This window comes from Phyllobates terribilis, unplaced genomic scaffold (genome assembly GCF_046119375.1).
Source record: "Phyllobates terribilis strain yellow unplaced genomic scaffold, ASM4611937v1 Scaffold_5__5_contigs__length_657084704, whole genome shotgun sequence".
In the NCBI taxonomy this organism is placed as follows: Eukaryota; Metazoa; Chordata; class Amphibia; order Anura; family Dendrobatidae; genus Phyllobates; species Phyllobates terribilis.
This window is the reverse complement of record NW_027362765.1, coordinates 505,247,362-505,266,107: the sequence shown is the minus strand read 5'-3', so window position 1 is coordinate 505,266,107 and position 18,746 is coordinate 505,247,362. Positions and strand designations below refer to the sequence as shown.

Here is an 18,746-nt window from a genome sequence, read left to right as displayed (position 1 = left end):
CTGCCTTCTTCCCGCCATCCGTGGAGTTTTCCCGCCGTTGGACGCCATCTTGAAGACGCCGCGCGGGAAGAAGAGGGGCGTGGACTCCGAAAGCGCGCGAGAACTGAAGCCCCGCCTCACGTCCGGACGTTGCGTAAGGTCCTGGAAGGAGCCCAGCAGACGCCGACGTCACAGGAGCGCGACGGAAGGTCCTCAACCCTGACGATCCACTGCGGAGCCGCGGCCTACGGAAGAGGATCATCGCAAGGTAGGCCACGGTCCACTAGGGGGGAGGAAGATGTCGGATACGGAGGAGAGCTTCACTGCCTCAACCCCCGACAGCGCCACCGCTGCTGCAGTCATGCCTTTCACCATGCCCTATATCCCAGGAGCGGCCTGGCTACCCCAGTACTCAGGGGAGTCACATACCCTGCATGACTTTAGAGAAAAGCTGGATAGCCTCTTCCAGGTGTATCCCCTCACAGAAGAGCAAAAAGTGAGCATCCTGGTGGCCCAATTAACCGGGGCAGCCCAAAGGGAGGTAAAGTCCTGGCCACCTGGGGGGAGGACTGTTGCAGGGATACTAACCCGGCTGAGGGACACCTTTGATACCCGCACCTCAGCCGAGATCAAGCTTAGATTCTACGGGTGCAAGCAGCGAGCACACGAGAGTATAAGGGACTATGCCCTGAACCTACAAGAGGCCCTGAGAGCCATTAAGCAGACCGACCCTGACGGCGTGGGAGACGAGGACAGGCTGTTGACTGAACAATTTATAGAGGGTTTATATTGCAATGCCCACCAAACCCAGTTGCGGGCAATATCCTTACAGGACCCTCATCTGGGATTTGCACAGTTCAAGGACAGAGCCATCCGGGTGCTCCGAGAACCGGCACCAGGTGGCGTTGTGACCCACAGACGCCCCACTACCACTTACCACCAGGAGGCGGCGCCCTTGTCGGCAGGGCCTGTGGGAGCTGATGCGCAGGCTTTGAACAATGACCCGGCTCCAGACCTGCACCATCAGGTCCAAGAGCTAGCTAAAAGCGTTGCCGCGCTAACCCGAACTGTGCAGTCTTTACAGGTTTCCACTCCAGGGAAGATCCAGCTGGCATCCGGACCGGAGGACATCCCGTGGCGTCGACCAAGGAGGACCCCACCGGCCAGAGGAAGACCCAGTGACCGATACAACGAGGACGGACAACCCATCTGCCGCCGCTGCAATCAACCCGGACATATGGCAAGGTACTGTCCTTTAAACTGGCACAACCTGGGGTAGAGGGCCAAACCCCAGGAAAAAGATCATCAGGCCCATCGAACTGGCGCGACAAATATGTGGGAGGACGTCCAGTCTTGCCTGTGGTACTGGATGGCATCCCTATGAGTGCCCTACTGGACACCGGGTCACAGGTTACCACTATCCCGTACGTGCTCTTCAAGCAGTACTGGAATGACTCGGATATCACCCGCTACCCTGACGACGATTTGAGTATCATCGCCAGCAATGGTCAGCCCGTGCCACAGATTGGATTTAAAGAGGTGACCATTAAAATCGGTAGAGTTGAACTGGCGGCACAGGGACTGATCATTGTAGACATTGACAAGCACGAGAGTCACCCAAAGATAACTCTAGGAACTAATGTAATTGAAAATTGTCTTGCAGAGGTGATTTTCCTTTTACAGCAGGTTGCCAAGAACGCCAGCTCCGGCCAGCAGCGAGTGCTCCAGAAAGAGATCCGGGCACTGATGCGACGGCAACAGATAGAACTCTCCGGTGGTGAGATTGGTAGCGTAAGAATGTGTGACCCTTTCCCTATTGCCATGCCCCCAAAAAGTGAAATGATGATTTGGTGCCGGGCAGCTATTGGTCTGAGAGGTAGAGATTACCAGGCAATGGTAGAACCAGTTTACTCAGACAGTAGGCCCACCATTTTGACAGCACGGGGGGTGGTCAATGTACGCCATGGGAGGGTGCCCGTTCGCATAATAAATATCGGGAAGAGGGAAGTGTACCTGCCCCGGTATGCCACGCTAGCCAAATTGTATACCATCAATCAAAATTCCATACAGTCCGTAGAACCCTTGCCTCCATCTTCCCCGGAGGAAGGTAACGGCTCTAAGGAAACAATGGAGGACTGGTGTCAGCAACTACATTTGGGTACTGACTCCACTCCCTCACACCAGAGACAGGGAGTCTATCGGGTGGTTCAAGAGTACGAGAGAGTGTTTAGTAAACACCCGTTAGACTTCGGGCGAGTCAAGGGGGTAGAACACCACATCCCCACGGGAGACCATCTTCCCATAAAAGAGAGGTATCGACCCGTACCCCCTGCACACTACCAACACGCCAAGGGGATGCTTAGGGACATGAAGGAGGCTGGGGTGATCAGGGATAGCTGTAGCCCCTGGGCAGCTCCACTAGTCTTAGTCAAAAAGAAAGACAACACCATGAGGATGTGTGTAGATTACCGGAAAATCAACCGTATCACACACAAGGATGCGTACCCCTTACCAAGGATAGAGGAGTCTTTGGCTGCTTTAAGATCTGCTAACTTCTTCTCTACCTTGGATCTCACTAGCGGGTACTGGCAGGTTCCTGTAGCAGAGGCGGACCGGGAGAAGACCGCATTCACCACCCCGATGGGACTTAGCGAGTTTACCTGCATGCCGTTCGGACTCTGTAACGCACCAGGAACCTTTCAACGATTAATGGAGTGCTGTCTGGGCCACAGAAACTTCGAGACGGTCCTGTTGTACCTGGACGATGTCATCGTATATTCCAAGACTTATGAGGACCACCTGAAACACCTGGCGGAAGTGTTCGAAGCTCTGGCAAACTACGGCCTAAAGGTAAAACCCTCCAAGTGTCACCTCCTAAAACCAAAGGTGCAGTACCTGGGACACGTGGTGAGCGCTGACGGAGTGGCTCCCGACCCTGATAAGATCACCGCAATTAAGGAATGGCCAAGTCCCTCCAGTGTAAAGGAAGTGCGGCAGTTCCTCGGGTTGGTAGGCTATTACCGCAGATTCATCCCCGGTTTCACCAAAAAGGCAGCTCCTATGCAGGACCTCCTGATAGGCCAGTCCCGGAAGGCCAAGAACCAGAAGCCGCCCTTCAAATGGGAGAAGTTAGAAGAAGAGTCCTTCCGCCAGCTGAAGATGGCCCTCACGGGGGATGAAATCCTGGCGTACCCTGATTACAGCCAGCCCTTTATCCTCTACACCGACGCAAGTAACATCGGGCTAGGAGCCGTACTGTCCCAGATCCAGCAGGGGAAAGAACGAGTAATCGCTTACGCCAGTCGAAAACTGCGACCCACCGAAAGAAACCCTGAGAATTACAGCTCATTTAAGCTAGAGTTCCTGGCAGTGGTGTGGGCAGTCACCGAACGCTTTAAGCACTACCTCGCTTCTTCCCGGTTCACCGTGTACACGGATAACAACCCGTTGACACACCTGGACATGGCAAGACTCGGTGCCTTAGAGCAGAGATGGATGGCCCGTCTGTCCAACTACGAGTTCACAATCAAATACCGGGCAGGACGCTCCAATACCAACGCGGACGCCCTGTCCAGGATGCCAAACCTACCGGACGTAGGAGAAGATCCAGAGGGACTGGAAGAAGTCGAACTCCCCGCGTTCCACCGTCATGGGACTATCCAGTATTCCCATCGGGTAAGGAGTAAGCAAGCCGCTACGTTTAACCCCTTGCCTCACTACAACTGGGAGGAAACGCAAGACAGTGACCCTGCCGTCCGACTGGTGAAGGAGATGCTGACTCGGCCAGAGGCTCGCCTTGACCCAGACGCTCCGGAGGAAGCCAAACAACTGTGGGCTGAGAAGAGTCGACTGTTCCTTTACAAGGGGAAGTTGTGCCGCAAAATGGTTAACTCCCGGACGCATGAACTAATCTGGCAAGTAGTGGTGCCACGAAGAGACGCAGCCATGGTGATGGAGGCATACCACGACGGGGCTGGACACTTCGGATGGAAGAAGCTGGAGTTCCTGCTGCGCGGGCGGTTCCACTGGGTAGGCATGAGGGGAACCATCGAGAGGTGGTGCAGAGACTGTGGCCCGTGCAACCTAAGAAGGAAGGACCGTGCCAGCCAGAAGACCCCCCTTCAGTCCATCGTCACCAAGCAGCCGTTGGAACTGGTAGCCTTGGATCATGTAAAACTGACCCCAAGCAGAAGTGGCTACGTCTACGCGTTAACCATTGTGGATCATTACTCCCAGTTCTTGGTTGTCGTCCCCGTTAAGGACTTAACAGCTCAAACAGCAGCTAGAGCCTTCCAGCAGCACTTCTGCCGTCCACACGGGTACCCGGACCAAGTGCTGACGGACCAGGGACCTGCCTTTGAAGCGGAGGTCTTCCAGGAATTCTGCAATCTGTATGGCTGCCGGAAGATAAGGACGACACCCTATCATCCGCAAACTAATGGACTTTGTGAGAAAATGAACCAGGTGGTAATGGATCTTCTGAAAACGTTGCCCCTGGAAGAACGCAGTCTGTGGCCTGAGAAGCTGCCCGACCTGGTGGACCTATACAACTACATCCCTGTAGGTTCCACCAACTGTACCCCGGCTTACCTAATGAGGGCAAGGCCTGGTAAGCTACCTGTTGACCTGGAGATGGGAGTCCTGACACCCGAGGACACTTCACCGGAAGCAGACTGGGACACAGAGAGGCAGCAGCAGTACCGGAAAGTACAGGAGAGCGTGGAGCGAAGTCTCTGTCTCGCTAGGGAAAGACAAGAGAAAACTTACAACCAGTATGCTCCCGCTGTTCCCCTGGTACCCGGAGAGCAGGTCTTGAAGAGGAAGAGACGGCTCCACAAGTTGGACGACCAGTGGGAGAAGGACCCGTACAACGTACTGCCCTCAAGCCACGACAACCCAAAGGTTTGTACCATCAGTAAAGACGGAGGGGAAACCACAGCCATTGTATCCCGGGATCACCTGAAGAAGTGTCCCGAACAGCTACGGAACCCAGAAGGAGAGCAAGAAGACCCTCGACCCGTAGAGGAAAGGGAAGATATGGTTAGTACTGTGCTCGGAGACTTCCCTCGGTCCTGGACTCAAGTCAATGGTGCAGTTGTGGTACCCGTCCTCACGTTCCTCCAACCAGCATCCCAAGTGCCTACGGAGCAACAGGTAGAGCTGGAAGAGCAGCCGGTCCAGGAGGCAGCAGACTCCACACAAGCAGAACAGGAGGATCAACCCTCTGCTCATAGTGAGCCTGCCGTACCCCTAGTGAGCCAAAGAGCCCGTAGACAGTTGCCCAGTTTACCCTTGACAGCTCCTACACCCTGTAGTTCAGGGCCAGACAGTCAGCTCCGTAGGTCCACTAGGGCCACTAGAGGCCAGTTACCCGCACGTTGGAGGATTTGAAGTGTTTAAATTGTTTTATTTGTGGTCACCTGTCTGTTACTTGTAAATAATTATGTGTTTCTAGTTATTTTTAGGAGTCCTTGGTGGATTTACCGGGAATCCTTCTACAATTGGTTGGAGCGTAACCTAGGAATGGACTAAAGACTGTTAAGGACACGGGGCAGGACAGACCCCTACCTGGTTACGTCTCCCTGTTTTGGTGAAATGGACACCTTGCTTTTCTTCAAAACTGCACCCGGTTGCGGACACGCCGTAACCATCTTTGTGTTTTTCTTATTGTATTATTATTATTATTTATACCTTGTTATGTTTTTCTAAAAATATGTTTAGTCCCGGAGTACTAAATTTCACTAGGGGGGAATGTGGCACCCCAGGGGTCTGGTTTCCACAGTAACAGCAATGTTATGTCTGAGAGCAGGTGGGAGGTCTCTTGGTCAGGGATCCTTTGCATGCCACACCTCCTGCCCAGTCCTGGGAGGGGAAGAACTTCCCCTATATAAACCTAGGGCTGAGGCAGGGTTAGTGTGTAGAGAAGAAGTAGAGACAGAGAAGAGCAGCAGATATAGGAGAAGAACATCAGGAGCTCTGTGGGAGCAGTGCTATAAGGAGTCAGGGGCTGGCAGCTGCAGAGCTCGCCCTGACTGAGAAGCTATCACCGGACCCGGAGTCCGAGGCTGTGGGGACTAATCTTTACCCAGCAGCAGAAACCGCCCGGCAGGGGATTTCAGGTCCTCTGGCCAAGAAACCCGAAGGCACGGTCACACGCGTGGAACCAGCACCGCCGTCGTGGAGCGGACGCCACTAGAAGGCCCCGAGTCACCGGCCATACGGGTGAGCACCACACGGTACACTCAGGGACTTGGGCTACTTATACCCGCCTCTAGCAAGGTAGCCAGAAGAGTACAGTCAGTTTGGGAGGCCTACAACTCCGCCTGGCCAGGGGAGATCCCATCTGCTCAAGGACTGACCAGGCCCCGATCGCTAGCCAGTCCTCCGGGAGGGTCTATCTTTATCACCAGTAAAGACCCTGAACTACACCGCATCGTCTCTGAGTGATTCCTGCTACCCCCATCATCCACGTCGGCTGCCCTGAGGCCATACCCCTCCCGTTGGGGGTGATACTACCACGCTGCACAATCCTACCACCGGCCTCAGCGGTCTGCCCTGCAGCGGCAGCTCCTTCGCTGCATTCAACGGGTGGCGTAGTCGTCCAACATCTACCGCTAATACAACGCCACTTAGTCTGACTCCCTGGGCACGGACCGGGTCACCGCCACGAGACTACAACCCTCAACAGATCCGGCTCCGGGTAAGCTCCTGCATGCGCAACACTGTGCGACACAGGCCCAGGGGTGTGTCACTTATAGCTTAGGATCTTAGCATCTTGTCTGTCAGCTTGCAAAGTGAAAGTAAAAATGTGCTCCAGTTACACACACAGTGAACAGGAACTTCCTGTTTGTTTTTTTTAACAGTGCTTTACTGGCAATATTACACTATTGCTGGAGACAGAAACTCATGCACTATTAAACACTAGTAAATAATAGTTGATGCAATATATACAATAATAGGCATTATTCCAACAAAATTTAAGGAAGTCAATTCTTCATGGTTTACCTGTATCTAGATTTAGATTTAAATGTCTTTGAGAAGGCTGAAAAAGGACATAAGTCAATCTGGAAATGTTGGCATGGAAGCCTATGGATTTGGCTGCCACAGGCTGCAGCCCGGTAACGTCAGCATTGACACGTGACATTGAACACACCACAGGTTAATGACACATTTTTGGACAGGTTATATCCAAGTTGGGAATTCTTTACAGATAAATGTAGATACTTACGAGGAGGCACTCTTTGGTAGACCCATTGAATTTGTTACTGTAGGGGTGGATGGTAGTGAAGGAAGTACAGAACTCAGAAATGCAACAGGATTCTGAATCCGGGGCGGAGACACAGGGGAGGGCGTTACAGTTTGTGCTTGGAACTGGTTCCAGCTTGGCGGTATCGGAGGCGCTGAAGGTAACATGGATTCATTGACATTGTATTGAGGTTGTATAGTAGAGGTTGAAGGAGATGACGTATTTTGTGTACCTACTGCCCATGGCCTTGTCGGAGAAACAGTATTAAATGCTGAAACTGCGTATGTATTTAGTGTATCAGAACTTGTCAGAAGCTGTTGTGGGCGAGAAAACATGTAAGACTGGGAAGCAGAAGATGAATTCTGATTCCCTGGGCTGGACTGGACATCTCTTGCCGTGGCATTAGGGCTTGATGGTTGAACTTGCTGTTCATTCATCACTTGATTATGAAGCTGTTGCAGTTTCATGGCATCTCTGCATACAAAATACATACATGATTCATTAAAGATTGTTACAAACACATCATCTTATACATACTGTACACAGTGATTATCATTACACATGTAATCTAGAAGCAGAACATGTTAAACATAATATGAATTTTTGCTCTAACAATCATAAAGAAAATGAAAGTGACAACCATTGCCTGTGCAAGAAACATGATGAGAAAAGTTGTCACTTCACCAATTTTATTAACTGGTCATATAAAGTATATAAGGGCCTGTTCACATCTAGTTCTAATCATTTGTTCTACGTATGTGTCAGGTATGCCCTTAGATTATGCCAAACATATACATAGGTGCCCATTAACCTAGCGTATGTTAAATGAGTGTCCTTTTGGCATACAATAAGTCAGTATGTGTCGACATGCACTGTACCTTTTTATTTTTTTTACAACATTTGAATTCCACAGAATTCTATACAGTATATATGTATTCCTTGTGGTTTAGGATTATTTTCTAGAATAGGAGTTCATTAGTGACGTATTTATACAATGGGATATACCCCAACGTATAGCTTTGACAGAAGGTTATCAGAGTGATGTGAACAGACGATTACTCAGTGGATACTGTGCACAGAACATCTACCATCATAAAATAAATGCATTTCTTTTGTTTCAGTTGAATGTGAAAAAATTTATTTACTATTGATTATTTTCACAATTATTGTGGATATTATATTTATTGATGCAAATGTGCTCTTGTAATACACTGCGTGCAGAATTATTAGGCAAATGCGTATTTTGATCACTTCGATGCTTTTTATACATGTTGTCCTACTCCAAGCTGCATAGGCTTGAGAGCCAACTACCAGTTAAGTAAATCTGGTGATGTGCATCTCTGTAATGAGGAGGGGTGTTGTCTAATGACTTCAACACCCTATATAAGGTGTGCTTAATTATTAGGCAACTTTCTTTCCTTTGGCAAAATGGGTCAGAAGAGAGATTTGAAGGGCTCTGAAAAGTCCAAAATTGTGAGATGTCTTGCAGAGGGATGCAGCAGTCTTGAAATTTCCAAACTTTTGAAGCGTGATCACCGAACAATCAAGCGTTTCATGGCAAATAGACAACAGGATCGCAAGAAGCGTGTTGGCCAAAAAAGGCGCAAAATAACTGTCCATGAATTGAGGAAAATCAAGCGTGAAGCTGCCAAGATGCCATTCGCCACCAGTTTTGCCATATTTCAGAGCTGAAATGTTACTGGAGTATCAAAAAGCACAAGGTGTGCGATACTCAGGGACATGGCCAAGGTAAGGAAGGCTGAAAAACGACCACCTTTGAATAAGAAACATAAGATAAAACGTCAAGAATGGGCCAAGAAATATCTTAAGACTGATTTTTCAAAGGTTTTATGGACTGATGAAATGAGAGTGACTCTTGATGGGCCAGATGGATGGGCCAGAGGCTGGATCAGTAAAGTGCAGAGAGCTCCACTCCGACTCAGACGCCAGCAAGGTGGAGGTGGGGTACTGGTATGGGCTGGTATCATCAAAGATGAACTTGTGGGACTTTTTCGGGTTGAGGATGGAGTGAAGCTCAACTCCCAGACCTACTGCCAGTTTCTGGAAGACAACTTCTTCAAGCAGTGGTACAGGAAGAAGTCGGTATCGTTCAAGAAAAACATGATTTTCATGCAGGACAATGCTCCATCACATACCTCCAACTACTCCACAGCGTGGCTGGCCAGTAAAGGTCTAAAAGAAGAAAAAATAATGACATGGCCCCCTTGTTCACCTGATCTGAACCCCATAGAGAACCTGTGGTCCATCATAAAATGTGAGATCTACAGGGAGGAAAACAGTACACCTCTCGGAACAGTGTCTGGGAGGCTGTGGTGGCTGCTGCACACAATGTTGATCGAAAATAGATCAAGCAACTGACAGAATCTATGGATGGAAGGCTGTTGAGTGTCATCATAAAGAAAGGTGGCTATATTGATCACTAATGTTTTTGGTTTTTGTTTTTGCATGTCAGAAATGTTTATTTCTAAATTTTGTGCACTGATATTGGTTTACCTGGTGAAAATAAACTAGTGAGATGGGATTATATTTGGTTTTTATTAAGTTGCCTAATAATTCTGCACAGTAATAGTTACCTGCACAAACAGATATCCTCCTAAGATAGCCAAATCTAAAAAAAAAACACTCCAACTTCCAAAAATATTAAGCTTGGATATTTATGAGTCTTTTGGGTTGATTGAGAAGATAGTTATTGATCAATAATAAAAATAATCCTCTAAAATACAACTTGCCTAATAATTCTGCACACAGTGTAGAATCACAGTCAAGGAGATTAGTAAAGGGAATCTGTCAGTAGGATCAACTCTCCAAAGTCATCTATATGGGCATGTAGATCATAAAAAAAGTTAAATAAAATGATAGCTTGATATCTGCGATCGGATTTCTTATTCCAGAGATATTCATGTTTTTTCTTAACCCTAGAACGCATACCTGGGGCCTTGCAGGCCCGCCCTGTTAATTGTTTTCTATTTTCTGCAAGATTTCTTTAGTTAGAATTTTGAAACTCTAGGTATTCCTCAGGTATATAGTTGTTTGTCATTTTTGTTTGAGTTATTCCATGTTATTTGCACACGGGCCTAAAAGGCCCCAGGTATGTGAAAAAGTAGATTTTTATGGTCATGCGTTCTAGGGTTAATATGAAAATAAGCTGTTAGGATCTATTAGCCAGGCCATTTTGGTGCATGTAAATTTCAGGTTTGGCGCACAAATTACACAGGCAGTATTTAAAATAGTAGGCAGGTCAGTGAAGGCACAGTGACCTGTCAGAAGGCAGACATATGAAAACATAAGCGGAGCACAAGATAAAGCCCCTCCCCAAAGGCCACCCCGAAGCACAAGCATATCATTATGTCAGAAATTAAAATAAAGATTACAAAACAACCACAGCACAAATTTCATCAACAAAGGTATCATTTTACTCAGTGTAACGGCGCCCACCTGACAGTGTATGTGGTTTACTATGCACAATTCTGCTGACAGGTGTGCTTTAAGAGGGTTGATCCTATTGACAGATTCCCTTTAAGAGCTAATTTTTTCGTATACGTGAACAAACAGACTGATTTTCATCAGTGTTTTGTTTTTGATTTTCAGCATCGTTTAATCAGTGTGTCAGTTTTTACCACTTATGTTTTAATCAGTAATTTTCTCATATGCAAAAAAAAATTCCAAAGATTTTCTCCACCTATTGCAATGTTAAAAGCAGACAAGATGGCACACGGATGATATATGAGTTCTGTCCATGATTTTCACAGGCCAAAAGACTTCTTTGGGTGATTTTGATCCATGACTCGGATCAAAGATGGACATGTTTCCATGATTTTTCTTTTGTGGACAAATGATTCTCAAAAAAACATGGACATGTGAATAGTATTATAGATTATAGTGGGTTCATGCTCTATCAGTGAAAAACATCGATGGATAGATCACATGTGAAAAACAGATGACTGAATGGGGATTTTTTTGCTTAGATTTTTTGCTTGACTTTTCTATACTTAATGTTCCTATAAATCTGATGATAAATACACAGAAGAAAATACATAAGAAATCCCACTTACAGTTTTGGCTTTGCAAATACTGGTGGAGGCTCTTTCATAGATCCAGATAATGCTGAGTATGATTGACCATTTAACATATCCTGGTTATTTGAGAAATAGCTTCTTCCCACCAGAATACCTTCTTCAGAGGACGATTCGCTTCCTTTGTCATCATCAGGCAAGTTGAAGTGAACTCTCAGGCCAATTTTTGAGCTTGGCCTTGGTTCATTGTGGTTCACTAGTACCCCCTCTAATTTAGGTTTTGGAGGTGCTTCCACTAATACTGGCAGTGGTGTAGAGGGCAAAGGTTCCCTTTTAAAGGCATCTATGTTGATTGTGCTTATGGTTAGGGGAGGTTTAATAGGATTTTCATTGGAACCTGGAAGAACAAGAAAAGAAAAGCTATTTTATCACAAAAGTAGCAAAGCTTATATTGAGTAGGTACATATGGAAATAATATTTATCATGTCTGTCTTTCAGCCATTTCCTTTTACAGTTGGATCATTTATACATTGAACTTAAATCAAAGCATATTTATTAAACAGATTTATTAAATGTGTTTTCTGGGACTTTGAAACTGTTGACTTATTCTTAGCTGGGGCTAATAGCTTAGCGTGCATTTTGTAGTGGCTGCGTTTAGTACTGCAGCTCAGTCCTATTTAAAGGGAACCTGTCACATCCCAAAACCTGGGATGAAGGATAATCTGCAGTTTAATAGCATTCCGAAGCTGCCCGGCTGCGGCAATGAAAGTCCGGCTACCGGGAGGAAATTAACTTTATTTATCCCTGCAGTCTTGGGTTTTCAGTCATGGAGGCGTGGCTTCAGTCACCGCTCAGGGCATAGTGAGTGGCAGTGTGGCACCTGTATCTATAGCGGCACAAAATGCCTGCATGTGTGATATAATTCATATGTATTTCCAGCAATGGTGAGGGATAAGTTCTCTGCTGTTTTCATTACATACACATATTGTTACCTGATCCCTTACTGGAGGATTGTGCACTTTTGTCCAAACCAGGAAGTTTTGCACGATCCCTAAGAGGATGTGTTTGAGTAGTTGTAGTGTGAGCTGAGGAAGAAAGCAGCATCATGGAGTTCTCTGTGCAACGGAGAGAAGTGTACTCTCTGCATGTACAAGCTGCACAAGGCAGGGTTCAGTCCCTAGAGCACAGAGACTTCCAGAGTCTGTGCTAAACTGTGAGTCTGCTCGGTCTTTATATAACGAGCAGTGAAGTGTTTTCCCAGGAGTTCAGCAACCGCATGGAGTCAAAGACACTGCTGCCAGAGAAAGTGAGTGTTCTGACCGGATTCATGTTGCCTGCTCGCTGGAAGGGATCACAGATCCAGTAACTCTTTACCTTGGACTCCTGGGGATCCAAGGAATCATCTACCAGAGGTGTAATTAGCAGCAGGAAGGCTACACAACCTCATAGCAGAGAATCTAAGCCCTCACCATGCAGGTCTGACCAAAACATTGTATGTGAACTGTATAGAAGCTTCTGGAACTGTCTGCAGAACTCCAGTAAAAGGACAAACTAGTTATTACCCTGTCTAAATTATTTCCCTGCTGTGTCATTCCTGCTCCAACTCCCCTGGGAGCCAGCCCTGGTTGGGAAGGGTTAATCATCTGGCACTGCTCATCACCACCTAACTCCAAGGGATCTTCATCAGTGCCCGGCCATACCAGGCCAAACATCCCAACTGGCGACACAAACCCTTTTTATTATTTTATTATTAACCCCCACAATTGATAAAGACTGACCTGCGCCCCCGGTCGGACCATACCAGGACTCGAACCGCCGTGCACCAGTATCGTGACAGCAGCGGCCGGGGTGGCACAGCAGCTGTAACCACGCCCCAGCACTGACAGCCGGCTCACTAGTGCATCAGGGCAGAGTCAGTTAGTGCTGGGGAGTGGTTATAGCCATCGCTCACTAGGTACTGAGTGGTGACTAAAGCTGCACTGCCCACCCCTCTATGACTGAAAGCCTGAGGCTGCTAGGGGGAATAAAGTTCATTCCCTATCAGTAGGTGGGTTTTCAGTACCGCGGCCGGGCAGCTTTTAAACACTAATAACCTGCAGATTAACCCCATATCTGCCGGTTAATCATGTTTTGTGACATGACAGGTTCCCTTTAAATGAATGAGGCTGAGCTGCAATACCAGGTATAGCCACTACAAAATGTACAGAGCTGTGCCTGGCAAATATTAAAAGAAAGTGTGGAGTGCTGCAGCCCCTTTCATTAATAGATCGTGGTGGTGTTAGGAGTTGGATTCCCCCACCAATTTGGATTTGATCGCTTATCCTAAAAACAGACCATCAATATTAAAAAAATTAAAAAAAAACCCTTTTAAATATGATTACTGTTCTTTACTTTAGTAAGTTTGTGTTTGATTAATTACAATAAAGCTTAATATTTTATAACACTGAATTCCTGTTTAACAGAACGTTCACTATACAGGAGGAATGCATACACTTTGGGAAGAAGTGCTTTAGACCAATGTTTTGCTCATAGGTATACATCATAAATTACAGCAGGTTCTGACATAACACATATTAAATCTATTGGGCAGTAGGTGACCCCAACCCCTATCCTAAGCCCCATCTACTTTTTTTTAAAAGGAGGCAAGAGCAGCTTCAAAATGGAAAAAGCAGTGAGAGAAAAATGTTGCAAACTGCGCAATAAATCTCCCACTATATTTTTTCCGGTTTATTATCATTGTCATCATTATGGCTGCATTTAATTCCATTTTTGGTCCAATGAACATGACTGTACTGAACACATCTAACCTTACTGTTCCTTACCTTTCACAGTCAAATAGGCAATGCTAGAAGTGGTGCCATACTTGTTGCTCGCTGTACATGTAAACATGCCAGAATCTTCAGAGAAGACTTCTGCAATAACTAAAGTGCATATCTCTTCTGTGGAATAAAACAAAAATATATTTAACATTTTTCATGTAAATGTACAAAATAGTCTGTTGGGTGAAAAAATCCTAAAGATTGATTTCGCTTATACCCCTGGAGCTTATTTTATTTTATACCAAACCTAGGCTTCAAACGTGATGTTTGAGACATCTGATTCCCCCTGTATACCCTCCAAAAACCTTCTGAAACTCTGCCGCTCTCTATGTAAATCCCGCCTGTCCGGTCCGATAGGCGTCCTTGCTGAGGTGTCTGTACCTCCTCCTGGCTTCTGATCGCCGTCCTCATCCTCTGATTGACGTGAATGACGCCTCCTGGCAGGAGGCAGGATTATCATAGAGCGTGGTAGAATTTCAAAAGGTTTTTGGGTGTATACAGGGGGAGTCAGGGGTTTATATACCCCTTTATGGAATGCAGCACAGGTGCTGATTAAGGTGCTAGTCTTAGTTCAGACGTGAAAAATATGGTGACAGGTTCCCTTTAATACTGTGATAGCAATCACAATAGCTATGTCTTTGGTTCTAGCACAAATATATAATATTTTGTAATGTTCTTTAGTTCTATAGTTACACTTTAGATAGCAGTCGGTTGAATGCTTATTTGGCCAACAGCTATTTCTTCCAGCCCCCCATACACCTCTTTATACCTCTAATTTTATGCTTGTTTATTGATTTTTACACTTCTGAAAAACATATTAATAATAGTTATATATGCTGAAAAATACATAGATCCATCCTTTATTAACCAATTCTACATTATCAATTGCTAGATTATTCATAACCCACATTTGTCATTAGAAAAGCATCCAGCCCTTTTTAAAAGGAACCAGTCACCAGGTTTTCCCTATATAAACTAAGACCACCACCTTCAATGCCTTTTTTTTACAAGTCTAGAGACCTGTATATAAGGCCCCAGCCCCGTCTGCATACCCCAAAAAATACCTTTTATAATCCCCCTATACAGCATGGTCCAGTCCGATGGACGTCGCTGGTGTTGCTTCAGTGCCTCTTCTACCTCTTTCTCTGTTCTCCTGCCCTGCTTCATGTGATTGATGTGTCCTACGCCATTCACACAATGCCCCCAATCTCGCTCCTGCACAGGCGCACTTCACTGTGTCCTGCTGAGGGCAGAGCAAAATCCTATAATGGGCATGTGCCTGGGGAGGCCAAGAGCGCATGCCATCAACAGGGCAGATTGAAGTACGGGTGAGCAGAAGTGAGATTGGGAGCACGATGTGGATGACGTAGGATGCATCATCCACAGGGCAGGAGGACAGCGATTGCAGGGATAGCGGAGGCCTCGAACAACACCAGCAATGCCCATCGAACCGAACTGCGCCATATGGGAGGATTATAAAAGGAATTTTTTGGGCTATGCAGAGGGGGTTGGTACTTATATACAGGTTGCTAGACTGTTGTGAAAGAGTTATAAAAGGTGGTGACTTTAGTTTATGTTGGAAAAATATAATTTCTGCCATTACTATCTCTTATTATTATTATAGCTCCATTTATTCCATGGCACTTTACATGTGAAGAAGGGGGTATACATAGCAAAATTTAACAAAACGAGTCAGCGACTGGCACAGGAGGAGAGAGGACCCTGCCCGTGAGGGCTTACAATCTACAAGGGATGGGTGAGGATACAGTAGGTGAGAGTAGGGCTGGTCGTGCAGCAGTATGGTAGAGCGGTGGTTAATGCAGGTTGTAGGCTTGTCAGAAGAGGAAGGTCTTCAGGTTTCTTTTGAAGGTTTCCACAGTAAGCAAGAGTCTGATATGTTGGGGTAGGGAGTTCCAGAGTAGGGGGGATGCACAGGAGAAATCTTGTATGCGATTGTGGGAAGAGGAGATAAGAGGGGAGTAGAGAAGGAGATCTTGTGAGGATCGGAGGTTGCGTGCAGGTAAGTACCGGGAGACTAGGTCACAAATGTATGGGGGAGACAGGTTTTGGATAGCTTTGTATGCCAGGGTTAGGGTTTTGAACTTGAGTCTCTGGGCAATGGGGAGCCAGTGAAGGGATTGACTGAGGGGAGAGGCCGGGGAATAGTGAGGGGACAGGTGGATTAGTCAGGCAGCAGAGTTTAGGATAGATTGGAGGGGCGTGAGAGTGTTAGAAGGGAGGCCACAGAGCAGGAGGTTGCAGTAGTCGAGGCGAGAGATGATGAGGACATGCACTAGTGTTTTTGCAGAGTCTTTGCTGAGGAATGTGTGGATGCGGGAAATATTTTTGAGTTGGAGTCAGCAGGAAGTGGAAAAGGTTTGGATATGTGGTTTGAAATAGAGATCAGTGTCCACGAGGCAGCGAGCTTGTGGAACTGGGGAGAGTGGGCAGCCATTAACTTTGATGGATAGGTCAGATGGGGGGGTGGAGTGAGGTGGGGGAAAGATGATGAATTCAGTTTTTTCCATGTTACGTTTTAGAAATCTAGCAGAAAAGAAGGATGAAATAGCAGACAGACATTGTGGGATTCTTGTTAGTAAGGAGTTGATATCTGGTCCAGAGAGGTAGATCTGTGTGTCATCAGCATAGAGATGGTACTGAAAGCCGTGAGACTCTATGAACTATCCTAGGCCAAAGGTGTAGATGGAGAAGAGCAGGGGCCCTAGAACTAAACCTTGGGGGACACCGACAGATAGGGGGTGAGATGAGGAGGTGGTGTGTGAGTGGGAGACACTGAATGTCCGGTCTGTTAGGTATGAAGAGATTCAAGATAGGGCCAAGTCCGTGATGCCAAGAGATGAGAGAGCAGGTAGTAAGAGGGAATGGCCGACTGTGTCAAAGGCAGATGACAGGTTCAGGAGGAGGAGGACAGAATAGTGTCGCTTGGATTTGGCGGTTAGTAGGTCGTTGGAAACTTTAGTCAGGGCAGTTTTAGTGGAGTGATGCGGTCGGAAGCCAGATTGTAAGCGTTCGAAGAGGGAACATGAGGAGAGGTGGAAGACAGTTCAATGTGGACATGTTGTTCCAGTAGTTTTGAGGCATAGGGGAGAAGTGATATGGGCAGATAGCTTGTCGGAGAGGATGGGTCAAGGGAGGGCTTTTTGAGGATGGGTGTGATTGAGGCATGTTTGAAACATAAGGGAAAGACACCGGTTGTTAGTGCCAGGTTGAAGAGGTGGGTTAGGGTTGGGATGAAGACTGTAGTAAGGTTAGGTATGAGGTGGGACGGGATTGGGTCAAGTTCGCAGGTGGTGAGGTGTGATTTGGAGAGTAAAGAGACTTGATCTTCCGTAATGGCGGAGAAGTTGGGTTTGGAGGAGGAAGGTTGAGTAGATATGAGGAGGGGCTGTGGGGACTTTAGGCAAAAGCTTTGTCTGATGTTGTCAATCTTCTGCTTGAAGAATGAGGCAAACTCTTCAGATGAGAGGAGAGGGTGGAGGCGCTGGGGGATGGAGGAGAGAATTGAAAGTGTTGAATACGTGTTTAGAGTTGTGAGACAGGGAGGATATGAGAGAAGAGAAGTAGGTTTGTTTTGCTGCAGTGAGTGTGGACTTGAAAATAGTGAGGAATTGTTTGAATGCGATGAAGTGCTCGTTGGAGTGGGACCTTTTCCATCTCTGCTCAGCAACCCTGGAGGCCCGTCGCAGCTCTTAAGTCAGGTTGGTGTGCCAGGGTTGACTATTGAATGTGCGAGCTTTTGTATGTGTGAGAGGGGCGACCAAGTCGAGAGCTGCAGCTGTTGTGGTGTTATATAAAGCAGCAGCAACATCTGCATCGTGTAAGGAATTTATGTCTGTAAGAGGGAGGAGGGATTCTGAGAGTGAGTGTAGGTCAAGGTGTTTGAGGTTTCTGCGAGGGTGTGCAAGTTTGTGAAGTGGGGACTGTGGACCAGGAGAGGAGAGGGCAGAGAATGTAAGTAGGTTGTGGTCAGAGAGAGGGAGAAAAGAGTTAGAGAGGTTAGATTGGGAACAGAGGCGGGTGAAGAGTGGCTGCAGCAGACCATTGAGCAAGGCCGAAGGAGCAAGTGAGGGATAGGAGTTTAGAGACAGATGAGTTGGATGTGTCGATGGGGATGTTTAAGTCGCCCATGATAATAGTGGGGATGTCAGTGGAAAGGAAATGAAGCAGCCAGATGGTGAAGTGGTCGAAGAAAGTGGTGGCTAGCCCTGGGGGGCGGTAAATGACAGCCAGTTGGAGGTTGGAGGGGGAGTAGATGCGCACAGAGTGCACCTCAAAAGAAGGAAGAGTGACAGAGGGCAGTAGTGGGATTTGGGTGAAGGCACAGGTATCTGACAGGAGAAAACCTACGCCTCCACCATGTTTGCCGCTGGGGCGGGGAGTGTGGGAAAGGTGGAATCCGCCATACGAAAGTGTGGCTGGGAAGGCTGTGTCAGAGGGGGTGAGCCAGGTTTCGGTGATGGTTAGGAAGGAAAGCTTGTTAGTAATGAAAAGGTCATGGATGTAGGAAAATTTGTTGCAGACTGAGCGAACATTCCATAGAGCTCCTGTTAGTGCAACTGGGGAAGCAGGGATTAGGTAGATGGGTATGAGGTTATAAAGGTTACGAGAGTTTGTGGTAGATCGTGGATAGGAGGTAGAATGGTTGGT

The 18,746-nt window shown here is 47.0% G+C and overlaps 1 protein-coding gene across 6 annotated transcripts in view; it reads right to left on the bottom strand.

The window, feature by feature from the left end:
- Nucleotides 1–18,746, bottom strand: part of MYPN (myopalladin) — a 283,025-nt gene that overhangs the window by 41,765 nt on the left and 222,514 nt on the right. For all 6 annotated transcript variants that reach the window (XM_073685590.1, XM_073685593.1, XM_073685588.1 and 3 more), the window contains 3 exons: nucleotides 14,082–14,198; nucleotides 11,299–11,656; nucleotides 7,208–7,699 (listed from right to left, as the gene is read on the bottom strand). In XM_073685590.1, coding sequence (XP_073541691.1) covers nucleotides 7,208–7,699; nucleotides 11,299–11,656; nucleotides 14,082–14,198 — 967 coding nt within the window. The remainder of the gene's footprint in view (nucleotides 1–7,207; nucleotides 7,700–11,298; nucleotides 11,657–14,081; nucleotides 14,199–18,746) is intronic.